Below are 22,429 nucleotides of genomic sequence, written 5' to 3'. Positions count from 1 at the left end.
TAAAGTTTGGCAGGTTTGGAACTTGGGAGTTGGGGGGAGGGTATGGGGAAATGGTAGTCGATGAGGAATAATAGATTGGCTGGGGCCAATTAAGGAAGTACTTTGTGTGGCAAGCAAAGGAATTTAGTTTTTACTCAGAAGCTAATTCCAAAAAAACATCAGTTTGCACGTTTGGGCTATGCTAGACCTGAATCAGAGTGTTTATAGACATTTATTAGAGGATTTCACAGTCATTCACTAAACATTCAGGGAATACCTACCATGTGCCAGGCATTATATTACACATTGGGGTGGAGGGACATTTAGCTAGAAAGTCAGATAGTAAATGTCCAAAATTAAATACAAGATTTAAAGTAATGGTAAGAGACAGAAGTTTAAGGTACTGCTGTGATGAGGATGAACAAAAGGTTTCTTTTTCTTTCTACACTTGCTGTTGTTCTACACTTTGAGTGCTGAGTTGACGTGGGTTTAATGCTGGTTTGGTTGAGTTCTGATTGTTAAAATGAGGGATCTGGACTAGCAAACACCAAGCAGAAATGGGGCAATGCTCATGAACTGTGTCTGTGTGAACGAGGCAGGATCAAATGGTATCCCAAATTAAAGTTAGCAAGGCAAATGCTTTCCAAAAAGTAGCTAATGATATGGAGTTCTAGATAATAATAAAGGGTTCAAAGCAATACCCTGAAGTTAAGTCCCATTTTTAGCCCCATTTTCTAGATGAGGCAACCAAGGCACAGAGTAGTAGAGTGACTCGGCCAAAGTCAGCCAGCTGGTAAGCTTAATGAGAGACTCGCTTACCAGAAGCACCCAACCTTCCTGCCCTCCCTCCCCTTCTACCACCACGGACAAAGACCTTTGTCCAAAGCTCTCCTGTGCCATGAACTTACTGTCATACATCTCCCGAGACATGCAGAATCTGAGTCAACCACAGGGCTAGATCACACAGTTTGAGCCTGTGGTCCTTCTTTCCACAACGGTGGCAGAGCCAGGCTTCCAACCCTGGTAGATACTCCAGAGTCGACTACATTGTTCGTTGCTGTTCATCCTCACCCAGCACCGCTCCAGCCCAGAATCACCGCACAGATGCAGACGCGGTTATGAAGTGAGTAAAGGAGAAGGCACGCTGAGGTGTAGCTCCCGTTTATAAATCACTTAGAAAGCGAGTACGTTGGTTTGGGCTGTTCTCACCAGCTATAGGGCAGTGACCACACAAGATGAAATGCTGTCAGGAAAAAACCCAGATTTTTCAATCCGAGTGTTCTGGGTTTGAATCCCAGCACAACTCTTTGCTAGCTGTACCTCTTTGGGAAAGTCGATGCCTGGCTCTGAGATTCGGTTCACGCATCTTCCTGGCAGGTTGTGGTAGGGACTGGAAATATTAGGCGCCCAAGAAATGGTGGTAGTTAGTACTTAGAGTGGATACTCTCCATCCTCTCCAGTTTCTGTTCTTTCAGGCTGGCCTTGTAGCAGATAACAACACTCAGGAAAAGGATGATTGGGCACCTGTTTGAATCAGGACCATGGAAGGTCCTGGGTATAGAGGGTGAGCACACAAACCTGGTCCCTGTTTCCACGGTCCTGCCAGTCCAGTGTGGAAAGAGTCATGGATTAACAGACAATCAGATAAATACCGGTTTACAAACCAGGAGAGAGGTTGTCCAGGGAAGAGACCTAGAGCTCTGATCACTCTACTGGAGGGCACCAACACTGACCTCAAACCACTAATCCTGCATGGCCCGGGTCCCTGAGATGTGGGCTCAACAGAGGGCAACAGCTGGATCACTAAGGAAGGGCCTGGTTAAAGAGCGTGGTCTTTAGCTTTAAAAAGGCATCAGTAGGGAGGGTGGGAGAGAGGGGGACGCAAGAGGGAGGAGATATGGGGACATACGTATATGTATAACTGATTCACTTTGTTATAAAGCAGAAACTAACACACCATTGTAAAGCAATTATACTTCAATAAAGATGTTTAAAAAAAAAATAAGGCGTCAGGAGGCGAGGATGAAGAGGGCCTAATCAGGCAGGTGCCAGGTCCACCTTTGAAGCTCATCTGAAAACCAACTGAACCACTTGAATTCATGATACTGAGCAAGGGGTGCTAAGAGAGGGTTTCCATAGACTATGGGCTATCAAACAGTTCTTCTCCCATTGCCTGGTGCTATGGGACGCTTCTTGGGGTAAGATGGTACTTTGGGAACCAGGCCCAGCTCTGGGCAGAGCCAGGATAGAGGTGACAGCTCTGCCACTGTTGCTCTCTCTTGACTCCCGTGCCTCTCCCTAGGGCTAGGTGTTCAAGGTGCTCTCTGGATGACCCCCAGCTTGCCTTCAGGGCTGGCTCAGAAGAGCACAGGGCCTCCACCACCCCGAGACGCAGTCGTCAGTGCCACCTTGCAGAAATGCTCTCCCAGGCATTTTCACTTTTGTAGGCAATGATGCCTGAACCCCAGGCTCCCCCCAACACATTCCATCCAATAGTCTCCTCCAGACCTTGAGCCAGCTCCCCTCCCTTCCCTTCTGTCCAGCCCAAGCAGACCACCATGTGCTGCCCCCCAGTGCCCTCCCCTCCACACTCTGCCTGTGCCTGTCCGCCCTCAGAGTGGTTCTCCCTGACCCTGTCTCTGAGGCAGATTCAACTTTTCCATCCTCTGGGTGTCCCTTCTACTCGGCTCATCCCTTGTTACCACATACAGAGCAGAAAATGGGGGCAGAGTCATCCACTGTGGATATAACTAGATTCTAGGCTACAGGCTGATTGCAGAGGAATTGGGGAGTTTCCCCTCATCCCAGCCCCCAAGACTGTGACATTGTATCCAGGAAGTCTGGGCCTCCTTTTTTCCTTAGGGGATGGTTAGCAATCCTTTCTTTTTAAAAATGTAGGCAAGTGTTCCTCTAAGTGTGATTGTGATGGAGTGGTTACAAAGGCAGATTCCGAAGACCCTCCTCTCTCCAGGAACAGCAGCTGTGAAAGTGCACCTCTCAGGGCATAATTTCCCTGAAATCCACCACCCTCCTCATGAAGCCACACTTTCCACTTCCAGCGAGTGACTGAGCACAGCAGGGATACCAGGGCAGGCCCATTCTCACAAGACAGAGGACCCCTTCTGTTGAGTGACTGTGGCTGATGGAGGACTCCCCACCAGCTTTACCAAGTTTTCTTAGAACTCCATGTAGTCTAAGACTCTTCCATCCAGCCTTTCTTGGTTCTCTCTCTTACAAGGGTTAGCGCTCCATCCTTGACTGATGGCTCTCCCCACTTCTCCTGGCTTCTTTCTCATCTTCCCTTGCAGGAACTCCTTTTAATTAATCTCACGCATCTCTAGCCCTACCTCGGCATGTGCTTTGAGAGGATGTAGGCTAATACACCAGGGCGTAGAGAGGCTTTGTGCAAATTGGAAAAAGCCTTCCCTACCCCAACTGCCCTTGTAGATATATTCCCATAGACACTAGACTTGGCAAGCAGATGAAACTAAAATCAAGACGTGGCCCTACCTGAGGGTGGACCAGGCCCACACCAGAGTGCGTGGCTTGGTGAGCCAAGCATGGGCTGGATTTCAGTCTAGACTCGCTCGCCCTGTTGGCCAATAATAACCTGTTGCCACTTTGCAAAGTCTGGCACCTCACACCCACTGAATGAGGATCTCTGGGTGTAAGACCCAGGAATATGCATTTTAACAGGCTTGACAGTAATTCTACTGCACAGCGTTGTTTGAGAACTGCCGGCTATGCTGTAGGAGTTAATGTGAATGGTCCCCGACAGGGAGGCTGTGAAGGTGCTGCTTAGGCTGCTGGGAGGTGATGAGCTGATGGGCCTGCCTTTGCATGGGGATGGTTGTGTGGTGCCTGGGCTGGGCCCCAGGCAGGGCCCTTGGTGCTCCAGCAAGGTTCTGCTGTGAATGAGCTTACTGAGGAGGGAGTGCCTGGACACTCAAGTGGACCAAGACTTACTTCAGAGGAAAGTGCAGCACCGAGCAGCTGGTGGAAGGCCAGCGCCCTGCCCTCATGGAGCTTACATTCTAGGTTTCAGTGAACACTGGGGACACGAGATCAAAAAGATATACTCTGTGACTTCAGGAAGATTACAGTCTAATTCCTTCATTTAGAAATTATTTTTCATCAGGAAATAGCAGGAATGAGGGAGGGGACATCACTGCAAATCTTAGAGACATGAAAAGGATAATAAGCGGATATTACGAACAACTTTATGCCAATAAACGTGATGAAGTAGACGAGGTGAATAAATTTATTGTTCCAAACTACCAAAGATCATTCAAGAGAAAATTGATAATCTGAATATGCTTATATTTATTTAAGAAATTGAATTTGAAGTTAAAATCCTCCCCACAAAGAAAACTTCATGCCAGATGGCTTCACTGGTGAATACTACGTCACACTTAAGGAAGAAATTATATCAATTATATAAAAACTAGGAAACTGAAGAAGAGAGAACACTTCCCAGCTCCTTCTATATGGAGAGCATTTTTACTCTGATTATAAAACCTGACAAATACATTATAAGAGAAGAAAACTACAGACCAACATCCCTAAGAAGCATAGATGTAAAATTCTTTAAAAATCTAAAACAACAATTAAAAATCAAAAAATTCTAAAACAAAATTTTGCCCACTGAATCCAACAATATACAAAACAGATAATACATCATGGTCAGTGCAAAAAGGTAAGAAAAAAGACTCAAAATGGATACAGATTGGAAGGGAAGAAATAAAAACTGTCTTGATTCTCAGACATGATTTTCTACACAGAAAATTCAAAAGAATCTCCAAAAATTCATTAGAACTAATACATGAATTTATAAGTTCTCAGGATACAAGGTCAGCACACAAAAATCAATTACATTTCTATAAACTAACAGGGAACAGCTGGTGACTGGAATAAAAATATATAATTAAACATAATATCAAAGCCATGAAGAGCTTAGGTGGGAATATTACAACAATTGTGCAAAACCTGTAAGCTGAAATCTAGCAAACACTGACAGAAAATAAAAGAAGTCCTAAGTGAATGGGGATCTACTGTGGTTATAGATGAAAAGAGTCAATATTTTATGTTGTCCCTAAACTGGTCTATAGATTCACTGTAATTCCAGTTAAGATCCTAGCAGAATTTTGTGGGTAGAAATTGATAAACTGTTGCTAAACTTTATATGGAAAAGTAAAAGAATTAGAGTAACCAAGATAATTTTGAAAATGACCAGGTTGGAAGACTTATACTACTTAATTTCAAGACTTACTGTAAAGCTATAGTAATCAAGACAGTGTGGTAAGGTGAAGGGATAGACATATAGATCAATGGAATAGAATAGAGAGTCCAGAAAGAGACCCCACACATTGATGGTCAGTTGATTGTCTACAATGGTCCAAAGGCAGTTCAATGGAGAGAGCATAGCTTTTTCAAGAAATGATGCTGGAATTACTGGATATCTATATGTAAAGAAATGAACCTTGATTCAGACCATGAGTCACATATTACAGTTAACTTAAAATGGATGGTAGACCTAAACATAATGCCTAAAACTGTAAAGCTTCTAGAAGAAAATATAGAAGAAAGGCTTTGTGACATTAGATTAGGCAAAGATTTCTAGATGTGATACAAAAAGCAACGTCTAGAAAAGAAAAATGGAAATATTTGACCTCACTAAAATTAAGAATGTTTTGCTCTTCAAAAGGCACTCTTTAGAGAGTGAAAAGACAAGCCACAGACTTTGAGAAAATATTTACAAATCACATATCAAATAAAGGACTTGAATCTCAAACACTTAAAGAACTCAGTTGTAAGAAAACAACCTGAATGATGTATGAATAGCAAATAAGCACATGAGCCATGCAAATTAAAATGAGCTGCAATAAAATGCTACCATACACCTATCAGAATGGGTGAAATTAAAAAACAAATCTGATTATACCAAGTACTACCAAGGATACCAAACAACTGGAACTTTCATACGTTGTTGGTAGGAATGAAAAAATGATGCACACACTTTGGAAAACATCTTGGCATTTCTTATAAAGTTAAAGTACATTCACTATACGATCCAAGACTCTCACTTCTAAGTATTTACTCAAGTGAAATGAAAACGTATGTTCACATTAAAACCTGTACATGAATGTCCATAGCAGCTTTATTCTTGCACCAAATTGGAAACCCAAATGTCTTTCAGCTGGTGAATAGATAAACTGGGTAGAACCACATAATGGTGGACCATGAAACACTGTAAAGGAATGATCTGCTGATACATGTACCAACATGGAGAATCTCAGATGCATTATGCTATGGGAGAGAAGCCAGATTCACAAAGGTCCGTACTGTAGGAGTCTGATTATAGGACACAAAGGCATAATGATAGGCACAGAAAACAGATGAGTATTTGCCAGGGGTGGGGAGTTGGGGGAGGACTTGACCACAAAGGGAATTTTGGGGGATGACCTAACTGTTCTCCATCTTAATTGTGGTGCTGTTACACAACTGTTTAGGGTTGTCAAAGCTCATATAACTGTCCACCAAAAAGCGTAAATTTCATTGTATGTAAATTATGACTTAAGAATAAATGAAAAAAATCCATTAGCAGATTATGTGCTTCAATGATAGATTTGGAAAAGGTGGTCGATGTCCCTATAAATAATTAAACTTTACTTCTATGTAGACCTCAGGGGTGTCCATTTCCGTAGATTATACTCACTGGAAAGGAAAACACACTAGGACACTAGAATCAGAAACGGCTGGTTTTAAACACGTGGTAAGTTATACAATTTCCTACCTTCAATCTCTAAATCTTTTCATTTGAATACTTTAGTGTGGTTGTAAGAAAATCAATGTACTGGAAGTATTTCTTCAGGTCCAAATAACCATTTAGCAAACCATTGGGCCAGATGTTGGTCTCAGAAAGACCAGTATGACTTGTTTTTCCTTTCTGTCCTGTCCTTGTTTGTTATTATTATTGTTATTGTTAGCAATCTAGACCCTGGGTGGAATGCCAAGAACATTACACATATTATCTCAGTATATTTAATCTCCACAACTGTGAACTATTAACCTTCACCCTGTGAAGTGGTTATTTTCACCATTTTACGTATGAGGACACTGCGGCATAGATAGGTCACACAGGGCCATTGGGCTCAGAGATAACGATTCCCATTCAGCCCTGTCTGACTTTAAAGGCTTGTAATTGTGCTTCTCTGTATGGATAATTATTTTATAGAATTATAACTATATATAATTATATATAAATTATATATTTATATATATAATTATTTTAAATGGCTCAAGTGTTTTACAAGCCATTCGTTTAATTAATGAATTCAACATTCATTAAGTGCCTAGAATCATCTTCAAAGCTGGCAACGTCTTCTCTGTTTATTCACAAGAAAGTGAAGGTTTAGCTGGGACAGAAAGGGGCCTGCCTGCCTCTCGCTGTGGGCAGGCAGGGGCTGATGAGGCAGCCTCTGGGCTTCGGGCTTATTTCTCGAGAGGTGCCCCAATGCCTCCTTCTCTGAAATGAGCAGCCTGCTCCGTTCAGGGCCCATTGGGTGTCTGCCGGTGGTGAATTTTCTGCCTCCTGGGGCTTTCCTCAGCCTTAACATCACATATGCTGCAGGGGATGGGAGGCTTTCTCTGCGGCGTGTTCCTCATTCTGGCCAGGCCTCTCTGCCAGTGGCTTGTGAGTCAGCAGGCTAAAGGGCAAAGTGAATGCTTACTGCTATGGACTGAATATCTATGCCCCCCAAATCCGTATGCTAATGCCCTGACGTCCAGTGTGATGACATTTGGAGGTGAGGCCTTTGGGACGTCATTAGGTTTAAACGAGATCATGAGGGTGGGGACCCCGTGATGGGACTAGAGCTCTTATGAGAAAAAGAGGGAGCAGAGCTCTCGCTCTGCCACTTGAGGACATAGAGAGAAGGCAACTGTCGACAAGCCAGGAGGAGGGCCCGCAACAGGAACTGGACCTGCTGGCACCTTGACCTTGGACTTCCCAGTCCTCAGAACTATGAGAAATACATGTCTGTTTTTATGGTATTCTGTTATAGCAGCTCGAGCGGACTAAGCCCCTACTGTCCCCACGTTCCTGAAGGGGTAGGCCTTTGCTTTGACCTGAGGCATCAGGGTGACCCACGGGGTCCACGGAAAGGCAGACAATGGTGCAAAGAAAAGTAATAAACCCAAGGGATCATAAGCTACATAAAAAATGAGATGCACAGAAATGTCCTTACCAAACTGAGCAGGGAGATAGTTATCAGCTCAATAATAGACGGAGAGGATTTGTTGAGCATTTACTATTTCTAAGCAGTTTGCATGCACGGTCTCCTTCTGACAACAACCGTACGGGAAGCTACCATTCCCGTCCTCCTCCCCAGGTTATAGATAAGGAAACTGAGGCTCAGAGAGCAGAGGAACTTTCCCAAGATCACAGGGTTGGTGACGGTTGGAACTACCATTGTGATCAGGCCTGACTCAAGATTCTGAGTCCTTAACACTAAGCCAGGCTACATAAGATCAGTACCTTAGAATAAAAAACCAATCCAAGACACACCTCCTGAAGTCAAGAGGCCAGCCAGTGATCTGAGAACCACAAAAGACAGAAACGGTAAGTGGCATATTCTGAATGCCTACCATCTGCCAGGCGCATCCTGTGTTCTTCACATGTACGAGTTCACTCAATCCTCAGCACCGCCTTTGGAGGTAGTCGTATCAGCATCACCATCTCCATTTGACACGTGAGAAAACCGAGACTGAGAGATTGGTTTACCAGATAAAATATAGGATGCCAGTGAAATTTCAATTGCAGATAAACAATGAATAAATGTTTAGAATAAGCATGTCCCCAATACTGTAGGCATATTTGTTGCTTATCCGCAATTGATTTAACTGGGTATCCTTCATTGTTATTTGCTAAATCTGGCAACTGGGCAGGGAGGGGAAGTAACTTGCAAGGTCCCAGAAGGAGAATGTGGTAAAGCTGAGAGTGGAAGCCGGGCAATCTGACTTCAGGGTCTACAATCTTACAGTAAAACCACACTGCCCCTCAGGGCTAGATTGGAACTAGGGGGAACTCGGGTGTCATGGAATCAACTCCATGCAGGGACAGGCACCCAGCTAACGGAAGCAAGTTTGCCAGGAGCAGGCTCATGGTGGGGAGGGCTGCCTTCCCAGCAGTTGACTTGGCCACACACCCAGGTGTTTGGGTAAGGAGACAGGGACAGGTTGGAGCTGGGGCTCTGCAGTGAGACGGCCCTTGTTTCCTACCCTGCTCTGCACTTATTAGCTGGCTCTCGTTGGGCGAGCTGCAAACCCCCTCGAAGTCCCAGAGTCCTCACCTGGACTCTCAAGTGTGACTGTGTCTCCTCATCTGCTTTTGTGTCCCTCTCCCTCATCAGCCTGTGAGCTCCTTGGGGTTACGGACTGGGCTTGTCACATAGGTGATTATGTGCAGCAAGCAGTAGGGGCTCAAGAAATGCTCGACCTTTATGAGTTGGCCAAGCCCGGAAGGAACTTTGGAAAAAAGACAGCAGGAATGTGAGAGTATACAGAGTCCTTCATGTGTTGTCCTAAACTGAATGCTTTAACAATTTATGAAAACAACTTGTTCGGGTTTAAAATAAAAAGTTTAAAGTAAAAGTGTACATTTCTTTCCTGCTTCTCAAATCACTTTCTATCACCTCAGGTCCCCATCAGGCAAAAAAAGATGGTAAAAACTGACATTCTCAGCAACCACACTTGAAAGAGCTCTTCCAGAATCTGTTCGAAGGGCACGTTTCTAAGGCCTGGTGGAGGGCTCAAGCGGCTGATAAGGCTGTTTTCAATAATTATCACATTTCCCTTTGGTCACTGCTACTCTGGGGGTCTCTTGCATCGTGACTTTGCTCACGCAGGAGGCTTACCCCTGACAAGCTGTCAGCAAATCATCAGCTGTTCTGTTCCTTTAAAGGCAGATAATGAACTTCCTGGCCAGGAAGAGGCCAGGGACCTCCCTGTAACTTTATCTCCCAGGAACTCCAGAAGTGGCTACTAGTGTCACCACCTTTGTTTCAAAGCCTGGTGCACAGTGCTAGGCAGAGACTATGTCCTGGTTTTTAAAAATGGTAAATATTCCATTGATAGCTCTGGGTGGAATTGTCTGCCTGGGAAACTGTTGTGAAAATAGGTTCCTCACGTGAACTCAGCATTCTTTATGCCTCACAGACTGGTTTCAAATCCATGTAGTCCATTTTCTGCAACCCAGGCAGTGAACGGCAGGGAACATACAAAAGGAAAGAAAAAGAGGTCTGGAAATGCAAATAACAGGATGCAAAAAAATAAATGTGCATAATTTGATGACACTGACCTCACAGAGCATCCAGACCATTTTCCTCTGAAATAATCAGACTGCTTTGGCCACAATCAAGTTTCTGTGCGACCCTCTGCCCACATTCTTTTCCCATTACTCTGAGCTTTTGCACAGATCTGTTACCGTTCACCATGGGATAATAAAGAACTGGGATGTTCAAATTTTAAAAAAGTATTTCCTCTGAAACAGAATATTGGTTGTTCAAATGTGATTTAAGTTTCAAGGTTAAAAATATGTTTCTGTGCTAATAACACACATATGAGACTCCCATATGCAGATCTGACAAAGCTGTAGAAGTTTTAATGAGGGAAAAGCAAGTTAAACCTGAGTAGAAACACCTTCCTTACATCAGGATGACATATTTTTTCCTCAGGTGAGAATTCATGCCTTATTCCTAATTTTAGAAGATAAGTAATTTTTTTCATTGTGCTTCTCTTTGTTTTCTAAGTTTTCAGAATTGATCGTCGAGTTTTCTGGTTTTGAATAAGGTACTATTAAAATAATTTAAAAAGTAACCCAGGGCTTCCCTGGTGGCGCAGTGGTTGAGGGTCCGCCTGCCGATGCAGGGGACACGGGTTCATTCACTGGTCCGGGAAGATCCCACATGCCACGGAGCAGCTGGGCCCGTGAGCCATGGCCGCTGAGCCTGGGTGTCCGGAGCCTGTGCTCCGCAACGGGAGAGGCCACAACAGTGAGAGGCCCGCGTACCGGGAAAAAAAAAAAAAAAAAAAAGTAACCCAGAGGTGTTAAGTGTGAATGTCTTTGTCAGTGCATCAGAAAGGAAGTGGGTTCTGCCCTTGACTTGGAAAGAAGGCTATTCCAGAGCTTGTGCTTCCTCAAAAAGAAAGATGAACATACGTCAGCAGCTCCAAAATGGGCTTATCCTTGCAGAAATGTACAGCGATAGCCAAGATCTCACTTGTCATCACCACAGAGTGGGAGAAGTGAAATACGTGGCAGAGTAGAGCATTGATCTCTTTCCTGAGCCAAAGGAAGGAAGTCTTTTGAGACATTTAGTATGTTTGGGAGATGAAGATAAAGGGAAGTGCCCTTTTGCCCCAATGAGAGGACAGCCTTGGTTTTCACGTTTTGCTTCTCTGGCCTCGAGACCTATCACAAGGAAAGACCTGAACATTCAAGGAATCCTGCAGACTCCTTTGACTGTAGGGGTGCGTAGTGCACAAGTTTTGCATAGCCCAGAGTGATGCATGAAACCCACTGATGATCCTGAATCCTGTTGGCCGCGCCTATTTTTTCGAGTAACCCGCTGTTTAAGAAGGGCTCAGGGAAAGGGAGTCACTTTATTCGCCTTTCATGATCAGAGGTCTGTTTTGATTGTGATTCACTCATTCATTTATTCATAAAATGTCTACAGAGTGCCTTCTTTATGTTATAGACTCCGCTAAGTACTTTCCTCTATATTGAGGTTTTAAAATCCCTCCTAGAGTTTTGTAGAGTAGGACTTTTTACCCGCATTTGACAGCTCAGGAGACTTGGAGAAGCAGCAAGTCATTCTGTCATTCACTACGCTGGATGTGCTCACTTTCATTACTGCATCTTAGACAAAGCCTTTTCTTGTCTACGGTGTGTCTAATTAACTTAAGATCACATTAGTTTCCATGGGTTAGAAAGAGAAAAGCAAATAAAAAATTCAATTTTATTCTGATGACTATATGAACTGGATGTGACCATGACCCTATCTGATGCTAAAAAAGTTCGTGAACTCTGGGTTAATCGCTTGATTCTGATGTGACAAATGCTTTGAAACATGAAGTGCCCGTGTGCTGGGGTGAAACAGAGCAGAATGGTTAACACAGAAGGGCCAGGGTATCTTAAACCCCAAAACCTTGACCTTTCCAGGGTAAGGAGCGTAATCCAGACATTGACTGGGAAGGCTGAGGGGACCTACCAATCGAAAGAGAAACTGCAGTGCTCAACATCGCTCATCATCAGGGAAATGCAAATCAAAACCACAATGAGATGTCACCTCACACCTGCCAGAACGGCTATCACCAAAAAAACACAGATAACAAATGTTGGCGAGGATGTGGTGAAAAGGAAACCTTCGTACACTGTTGGTGGGGATGTAAATTTGTGTAGCCCCTGTGGAAAACTGTATGGAGGTTCCTCAAAAAAAATAAAAACAGAACTACCATATGATCCAGCAACTCCACTCCTGGGTATATGTCTGGGAAAAACAAAAACACTAATTCGAAAAAGACATGCACCCCAATATTCATAGCAGCATTATTTACAATTACCAAGATATGAAAGCAATCTAAGTATCCGTCAACAGATGACTGCATAAAGAAGATGAGGTGTATATATATATATACACACACACACACACAATGGAATATGACTCAGCCATAAAAAAAGAATGAAATTTTGCCATTTGCAACAACATGGATGAGCTTGGAGGGTATTATGCTCAGCAAAATAAGTCAGACAGAGAAAAACAAATACTGCAAGATATCACTTATATGCGGAGTCTAAAAAATACAACAAACTAGTGAATATAAGCAACCTCACAGATATAGAGAATAAACTAGTGGTTACCAGTGGGGGAAAAGAAAGGGGGGAGGGGCAATACTGGGGTAGCAGATTAAGAGGTACAAACTATTAGGCATAAAATAAGTTACAATGATATATTGTACAACACAGGGAACAGAGCCAGTATTTTATAACTCTAAGTGGAGTGTAACCTTTAAAGATTGTGAATCACTATATTGTATACCTGTAACATATAATATTGTACAGCAGCTATACCTCAATTTAAAAAAATGGGGGGCCTCCCGGGTGGCGCAGTAGTTAAGAATCCGCCTGCCAGTGCAGGGGACACAGGTTTGAGCCCTGGTCTGGGAAGATCCCACATGCTGCGGAGCAACTAAGCCCATGTGCCACAACTACGGAGCCTGTGCTCTAGAGCCCACGAGCCACAACTACTGAGCCCAAGCGCCACATCTCCTGAAGCCCACGCACTCTAGAGCCTGTGTTCCGCAACAAGAGAAGCCACCGCAACGAGAAGCCCGCGCACCGCAACGAAGAGTAGCCCCCGCTCGCTGCGACTAGAGAAAGCCCGCGCACAGCAACGAAGACCCAACACAGCCAAAAATAATAAATAAATAAAAATAAATAAATTTATATAAAAAATAATAAAAAAATTTAAAAATGGGAAAAAAAATACAGAAAAAAAGAGAAATTAGAAACACGTTGGGGACTCTACCTCTCTCTCTCTCTCTCTTTTTTTTTTTTTTAAGACAAGTTCTGCTCCAGGCAGTGGGACAGAGTAGAAGGAGAGCAGGCTTTGGTGCCAGGAAGCCCTGAACTTGAACTTGCTTCACTTACCAGCCCGAAGGAGACAGAGATCATCTTTAAATCAGATTCCTCATAGGAAAAATGGGGATAAAAAAGTCTAACTTAAAGCTTAGCTTTAAGAATGAAATCATTATATAGGCCAACTACTTCTCTATTACCTAATGTCAGCAATATGGAGTAAATGGATACTATTATTCATTTAATCATTAGTTAAGAAAATAGGAGGAAACATTATGCATATAATGTGGGCTCAACTATTTAGAAGCCATATGGAAAAAGAAAAACACCAAGGAAATAAGCCAAACTACTTATAGTTTTCTATGTGCGGCAGAATACAGGTCACTATTTTTTCTTTCTTTAAACCCTTCTAAACTTTACAAGCTGTGTACAATTTGCTTATGTTATTTCAACAAGAAAAACAAAGCAAAAGAGAAGTAATCTCTCCCTTTAAGTATTTAGATCCTTAAGAAGATGTTTTCATTACATCTTAGAAGATGGAAAACAAATGGTAAATTCATGATTAAAACGCCTGATTTTTACTATCACTCCTGCCCCAAAAGGGATCTCACGTAATTTGCATGTCATATCAGGGACTTAGTCACTACTTGAGTGTTAACATCTTTAATCAGGATAGAAGTTCAATTTCAGCTGACAGATGCTATGCTTGACCAGAGGAGTCTAACTATACCATTGACTCAGGTTTGGTTAGTGGTTTTTCTTACAATGGAACCTGACCATTACAGAGTTTGATATTGCATCCTAAGACAAAGTTTTAGAAGAGTTAATGATTATCTTGGTTGCTAAACAATAACTACAGTCTTTGAGGTACTGTAATCAAATATCTTCTTAAAGAAAATTGTATTGAGGTTATAATAGCCCAGCAGTCTTACTTCCTCTCTATGGTCAATAATCTTTTTTATAGAAATGGATATCCTTTCAATTGTCCCCTTTTCTGACTTGTAAAGGAATTGTCTTAAAGAGAGATCTCTAAATGGAGGAAAGCAGATATCGATATAAAAGCTGACAGGTCTAGAAAGATTTTCTACATATAGACGGAAATGGAAATTTCTAGAAAATGATGCTAACATTCTCTTTTATCAGGCTTCCTTCCTCTTGATTTTCTGTAAAACGAGACATTGAGAACCAAATACCATCAAAGGAAAGTGTTGTGACACTTACCCATGCAGTCTGGGCCCCAGTGGCCTGGACAGCACTGAGGCTGGAGATAGTCCTTCCTACAGATATGGCGGCATCCAGGGAGAGACAGCGAGTATGTTCTGACCTCAAAGGTGTACCTCGGAGGGTAAAGAGAGGACATTAACCCATAATTAGGGCAACACAGTGAACTCTGGGCAGCGAGATTTCCATAGATTTTTATTTAGGCCTTTATACTTGCCTGTATTTTAAAATATGTAGATTGAGCACATTTTGCTTCCTAGGTAAAATAAAGCATGATCATGAATCATCTTTAATTGTAAGAAACGTGAAAAAATCAGGGAAGGATGAAAGTAAGGGTGAGATATCTAAAATGTCAGAAGTGAGGTTAGTAGATGAAAGAAATGATGCTAGGTTCTAGGCACATACTAGAGGTGGGCTTCAGACTTGTCACTGAGTGTCCTAGCAGCCAATGCAAGAAGGGAAAGATCAAGAGTTTTGTGATGCACAGTACCTGGGGATTTAAAATAAACTGACCATTCAGGATTTGCACATGTTTTGCATATACCATAGATAGAAAATTTCTGTGAGAGGTGTTGTAATGCAGTGAGCAAAATTTGCCACGGTTTTCTTGATATAATCGTGAGTTCCTTAGAACAGTTTTTGTACCACCAGCTGAGGAACAGTTCTGGAATAGCTAGTCTACAGAGGTTAAATGCTTGTCTATTTACAGGGATCTCTGTATGGATGACTTATTCTAGGACTTGACTTCAGTGTATCTAGAGCCATGAATATCATTTCTTACTATGGGGCTGTTAAGAAGAGTGTGATGGTGAGTTCAAGGTTGTACTCCTAAACCAGTCCCTGGAATGTAGCTGATTCACCAAAGAGCTACTGGCTTTATGGGCAGTCGAGCTGGAGATAGAGTTGATGATTTCTTTGAAAGGTTGAGCATATTGGCAGGGACATCTCTTCACAAAGAAGGGGACGGGGGGAGCCCAAGAGAGAACCAAACTGTCCCCTCAAGAACAAGTCCTGGCATAGAAAACAAACCTATGGTTACCAAAGGGGAAAGTGGGAGGGGGGAGGATAAATTAGGAGTTTGGGATTAACAGATACACACTACTATATATAAAATAGATAAATAATAAGGATCTACTGTATAGCACAGGGAACTGTATTCAGTATCTTGTAATAAACTATAAGGGAAAAGAATATGAAAAAGAATATATATATGTATATTTATAATTGAATCACTTTGTTGTACACCTGAAACTAACACAACATTGGAATTCAACTACAATTTAAAAAATTTATATAAAAACACCAGTCTTGGGTTTGTTTCAGCATAGCTGAATGACAGATCAAAGTTCTCAATTCTAAAACAGACAGCCTGAATGCAATAATCTTATCTGCTGTGTGTGTGGGAAGTGGGGGGAAGGTGGGGTGGGATACACAACCAAATATGCACTTTGGCCATGAAAATAAAAAATCAGTATAAAGAGTTCTCAGTAAAGTCCCCATATAATTTTAACCTTGAACCCCAAAGCTTTCTGATGTACTTTCTCAGGGGATCTGGTTACAAATGTGTGCCCACTTTGGTAACTAAGTGGTTAACTGCTGTGTATGCTTGCTAATTCCAGGCCAGGTAATGTTGGGAAACTTCTATTAAAAATGATGACTTGGGGTTTTAGGATATAGTACAGTCGCATTAAGCAAACGTGAATTTAAAACAGTGTGATCTAACAGTGTTAATGGTTTCATTTTATACAAAATTCTTCTAATTCTTCACCCCTGAATTAAAAACAAACTCATTGAGTACTGTCTAATTTTTGAATTAGTAGACTGAGTAAATTAAAATTTGTGTTTGCATTTGAGCTGCATGGCTGCATCCGTGAGCTGGCGGGCAGAACTGCTTGTCATCCTTTGCAAGGATTAACCTTGAATTATGAGAGTTTTGAATCATAAGAGGGCTTCAAAAATGCTACACTCACATACAATGCAAGAAAGCTGTAATTCCTTTGTCTCCCTTCTTTGGGTTCTAATTAGTGTCAGGGTGCATAGCTAGTTTGTAAGATGACTATCAGACCCAAGGCTTTTAACATGTTCTGACTAGAACCTTTTCCAAAGGAAACAAACCCCAGATTTTCAAAATAAAGAAGGGCAAGATGAAGGCAGAATATTTTGGTGCAATTTTGTATGAAAACATGAATTGTAATATATTTTTTAGACTCAAGGTCATAGTTGTAAGTTACTTAAGTTTGGGTTCAATGTAACCTTAGAGTAAGAGAAAATCATGGAAATGCTTCGTAGTTTTTTTGTTGTTTTTTTCCCAGTACGCGGGCCTCTCACTGTTGTGGCCTCTCCCGTTGCGGAGCACAGGCTCCAGACGCGCAGGCTCAGTGGCCATGGCTCACGGGCCCAGCCGCTCCGCGGCATGTGGGATCCTCCTGGACCACGGCACGAACCCGTATCCCCTACATCGGCAGGCGGACTCTCAACCACTGCACCACCAGGGAAGCCCTCTTCGTAGTTTTTGAATTGGGAGGTTTCAATTTGGATTCACAATCCTTTGAGTTCCAAGACTCCAGCACACACATTTTCTCATAATGAGTACCTGCAATCTCGGATCCCTATGGTGCCATTGGTAATCTTGGTGTAACCATCTGGGCATTTCATTCCAAAGTTGAATGAGCAGGATCGGCACTCAGTCCTAATTGTAAGGAGAGACTTCTTATCACATCTTTTTGCCTGTGAAAACATTACAAAAAAAATCAAGTCCCATTAGCAGAGCCTGGGTTGGCCAATCTTCTCCATTAGCTTCATGTAAATGAAACGACAGGGATGGCAATGAGGTTGATTGGTAATGACTGGTGGGTCTTTCCCTCTTATCTGCAAGGAGTGTTGGAATCAACAAGCACTGTCTACCACGGCTGTGGGCAAGGGAAGGTGCTGCTTATACCACCCACTTGCCATAACTGATCTCAAGTCTGGAGTCTAGCAAAGTAGAGCAATGTCACTATTTACACATATCCAAATGCGAAACCGGAAGCATACGGCAGGGTACACTTTTCAAATGGGAAATTGTAAGCAGGTTATTCAAGATCAATTGATCACAGATCAATAGGTCTCAAGAATATTCTTTCAGCATTGATTCCATAGGAATAGTCTAGTTTGGGTGCTAAATGCTGTGAAGCATACAGTTCCTGCTCCAAAGATGTTTGCAATCTTTTGATGATAATCCAGCTAGAACGTGGGTTCCGTAAGAGCAGAGATCTTTTCCTGTCTTGTTCTCTGCTGTACCTTAAGCACCTAGAGCAGTGTCTAGCTCATAGTAGTGCTTAGTAAATATTTGACTTTTTTTTTAATAGATCTTTATTGGAGTTAATTGCTTCACAATACTGTGTTAGCTTCTGTTGTACAACAAAGTGAGTCAGCCATATGCATACATATGTCCCCGCATCCCCTCCCTCTTGCGTCTCCCTCCCACCCTCCCTGTCCCACCCCTCTAGATCATCGCAAAGCACAGAGCTGATCTCGCTGTGCTATGCGGCCGCTTCCCACTAGCTAACTACTTTACATTCGGTAGTGTATATATGTTGATGCTACTCTCACTTCGCCCCAGTTTCCCCCTCCCACCCCGTGTCCTCAAGTCCATTCTCTATGTCTACAACTTTAATTCCTGCCCTGCAGCTAGGTTCATCAGTGCCCTTTTTTTTTTTTTTTAGATTCCATATATATGCATTAGCATGTCGTATTTGTTTTTCTCTTTCTTACTTACTTCACCCTGTATGACAGACTCTAGGTCCACCCACCTCATTACAAATAGCTCAATTTCGTTTCTTTTTAGGGCTGAGTAATATTCCATTGTATATATGTGCCACATCTTCTTGGTCCATTCATCTGTCAATGGACATTTGAATGAATGACTTGTGGGAAATCACAGACACACTAGAAATAATCACTTGGCAACATCAGGTGGCAGAGAATTCACTGTTAAAATGAATGACACAGATACACTTTGGCCTCGTCTTCAGGATCCCTTGTGCGCGATCCTGTTGCTCATCCTTCATGGATATGATCCTCTTTCTCAAGTTTCCTTCATCTCCCCATTAAGCTTAAGAAGCAGCAGCTTTGTAGGATGAAGAGACACTGAACTTGAGGCTCTGAAGACCTAAGTTTAGAATCAACTTTTGTATGTTGCTAAGCATACAGTCTTGAATGAATTCCTTACTTTTTGCCATCATCTGTAAAGGGGGGATATGAATAACCACCCTGCAGGTTATTGAGACCTGAGTGATATAACACGCGCAAATCACCTAGTCCAATATCTAGAATATCATAGGCCATAAATGCTTGTTCCTGTGACATTTCTGTTCTTACCTGTGTTTGGCTTGTTGCCTCTCCTCATCGGAGTGTTCTTTCCCCTCCCCTTGGCTATCCACACCTCAACACCCTGTGTAACACCACGTCCACAAAACCACACTAATTTCTCTTCCTTTTCTCGACTTCTCCCTATGGCTGGACAGTGGAGCACATCCTGTTGTCTTTCTCTCCACTTAAAAACCCCTTGCTGGAGAGGACCACTTCTCCTATTTCTTTGTCATCCCACAGCTTATCCCCTGGGCCCAGCATTAGGTTACGGGTGGTGGGAAAATAACTACTTCTAAGTTCATTGAAATATGTAAAGGCTGCATAAGAAGAAAGCTTACATTTACAGGGCAATATATGGTTACGCACACTTCCAAAGGCATCATCTTATTTGATCTTGACCACCCTAAAGACAAGTAGGGGAGGTATCATCATCCTCATTTTAGTGGGGAAAAAACTGAGGTGGGGGTAGGTCCAGTGACCTGCCCAAGGTCACACTGTCAGTTAGTGGCCTTATGATTCCTTGATCAGTCATTGCTCTTCCCCATACTGTACAGTGGTGTATAGAAAACAAAATCTGTTTTTACTGGCAGCTTTCATTTGGTGATCATTATGAACGAAAACAACACTAGAATGTTCTTTGTGAAATAATAAAAGCCACTCTTAGATATTGTTTGAATTGATTCCCTTGAATGGTTAGGGCATACCTACACTTCTTTTAAGCAGGACTTTCTTTACATTAGGGTTTCCCATTTGGACAAGTTTATGGGGTGACAGTACTTTCTCTTTTCTTAGTAAGCCAGAATACTCTCTCTTCAAGGAACCCCTCGATCTTCAAACTGTCCTTTTCCAATGGAAAGGCTCATTCTCTCTCTCATACGGTCCCGTCTAAAAAGTAAACTCAGCTTTAAAATCAGTCAAGGCCTGACTTTGTCCTAAAGCAAGCACTCCACAATGGTGATGATGGTGGTGATGTGGATAATTACTGCTGTCTGTGGAGCAATGATGGGGAGAAACTGAGGCTTAGAGGGACCAAGTAACATGCTCAGGGTTCAACAGCTAGTAAGCCATGGAGCAGCGACTGGTCCTCAAATAGCTGTTAAACAAAGAAAAGCCCCAGTTCAAACGTGCCCCTATGTAACCTCATAGCTGGAGCACTTAACCCTTATGCCATCTTCCAATGTTTCCGTGAAAAACCTTATCGAGTATAGCCAACTGGAGTAAAATTGGTGTTGATAAAAATGTGTCTGGCACAAAACAGATTCACAGACACAGGGAACAGAATCGTGGTTGCCAAGGGGGTGGGGGGATAGGGGAGGGATGGACTGGGAGCCTGGGGTTGGCAGATGCAAACTATTCTATAGAGAATGGATAAATCACAAGGTCCTACTGTATGGCACAGAGACCTATACTCAGTATCTTGTGATAAACCATAATGGAAAGGCATATGAAAGAAGAGTGTATATATATGTAAAACTAATTGCCTGGCACAGATGCAGAATCATGCTTATGTTTTATTATTAATAGAGCAGAAATCCTATCTCGTGAAATACATTTTAAATAAATCACTGATTGCCTCTCACATACCTCCGCTTTCTTTATTTTTAGTTTTGTCTGTGCAGCATGCAGGATCTTAGTTCCCCACCCAGGGATTGAACCCATGCCCCCTGCTGTGGAAGCATGGAGTCCTAACCACTGGACTGCCAGGAGAGTCCCTCACATACCCTCCTTTAGCCTGGACTTGCTGCAGAACTGGTATTGAACGTGCTATAGGATGACAGCTCACGTGAGCCTGCTGGGCAGGCAGGAGTGCTGGCGTCATTCACAAGCACTAGCCATTCGACTGCCCTGGGTACTTCTGCTCAACTCGTGGTAGGTAGATGGATGGATTCCTGGCACATTTGGTGACACTGTGTTTCTCAATCAGTTATCAGCCAACCTGGAATTCCCCAGAGCTCCTCTCTACTCAGCTCTCTACAGCCATTGTTATTGTCTACATTCAGAATGATGCAATGGGAGGTATTCATTAAAGCAAACCGACAAAAAGGATAGCAAAATCCACAATGGATAGAGGGATGTTAGCACTTAAATCAGAGATCCCAACAATGGCATTTTAACGCAGGAATAGACCTGGGTTAGCACCCCTTCGGACAGATCCCCATTAGAATCCTATTCTCCACAAGCTTTCTATTTTGTGAAGTCCAGATAGTACCATTTACCTAGGACAACGTAGGAAAGCAAAAAAGTTTATGTACATAATCGTGAACGTAAACGCATTTAAAAAAAACGCAAGTTTCATCTTACCTGCTCTGCAGTCTCAGGCAGGGAACAGAGATTTTGTGCCGCCAATCCAAGAAAAAGAAGTATTAAAATTTGTAGCATGGTGAGGAAATATTTGCTTCTTCTCCACGTCAGGCACCTGTCAGGACTATTTAGCTACATTAACTTAGTCTGACGAACGCCCAGTGAATTCTTTCTCATTTCAGTGTTTGCTTTTAAATCTCTTCCTCTCCTTTTCCTGGATTGAAACAGATGATCTGTGAGAACTGCCTCTAGACAGGAAAAATGGCCAATCTAGGGGTCGTGGTGCAATTGGCCACTCTCAACTGTATACACGTCTGGCTCAGTGACAGGATATCCTCAAGGCGCTCAGGCAGAGACAGGGGCTGGAATTTTGGGTGCCTTATGAAACTCCCAAGAAAAAGCTCCTGCCTCCTACTGCCCTGCCCATCCGCCTCTGGTCCTGCCTACTTCTGGCCCCAGGCCCTGCCAACATTCACGCAGCCATACCATGGAAAACTGCAGGCCTCTCCCCCTGAATGCAAAGGTCTGAGCTTGCCATCAGGCAGTTTAAGCAGGGATGCCCATAAATGGGCACAGTTCCAGGCATGGAGGGGATGTTGCAGAAGGCCGGGTCCTTGACTTGGACGAGGATGGTGGCAAACTCTACCACAAAGAAATGTCTCTTTGCAGATGCCATTGGTTGGGTTTTTGACCCATCCTCTCCCCTATTCCAGGTCACTTCAGTAGCAAATAACTGAGTCTACAGATCTCATCTTACCCTTCGAGGCCCGGATCTAATGGCATCTCTTCCAAGAAGGCTTCCTGTCCTGCTCCTCCAATATCATCTTGGAGACCTTCCCAGCATTCTGCGCATCATTCTACGAAAGCCCAGTCATATCCATCATAATTCTCTGGTTTATATGTCTGTCTCCTGTGCCCAGTTGTGAATTCCTTGCAGAGAGG

At 42.9% G+C, this 22,429-nt stretch overlaps 1 protein-coding gene across 1 annotated transcript in view; it reads right to left on the bottom strand.

Annotated features, from left to right (window-relative positions):
* The window catches only part of STAB2 (stabilin 2), a 159,059-nt gene extending 137,271 nt beyond the window's left edge, over positions 1–21,788 (bottom strand). Inside the window, exons 1-3 of the mRNA XM_004269450.4 lie at positions 21,488–21,788; positions 17,430–17,563; positions 14,837–14,952 (exon numbers count right to left, since the gene is read on the bottom strand). Of these exons, the coding sequence (XP_004269498.2) occupies positions 14,837–14,952; positions 17,430–17,563; positions 21,488–21,565 (328 nt within the window). The 5' untranslated portion in view covers positions 21,566–21,788. The remainder of the gene's footprint in view (positions 1–14,836; positions 14,953–17,429; positions 17,564–21,487) is intronic.
* Between the last annotated feature and the right edge of the window lie 641 nt (positions 21,789–22,429).

Source organism: Orcinus orca, chromosome 11 (assembly GCF_937001465.1).
Source record: "Orcinus orca chromosome 11, mOrcOrc1.1, whole genome shotgun sequence".
NCBI lineage: Eukaryota > Metazoa > Chordata > Mammalia > Artiodactyla > Delphinidae > Orcinus > Orcinus orca.
The sequence above is the reverse complement of the archived record's forward strand: the minus strand, read 5'-3'. Positions and strand labels throughout refer to the sequence as shown.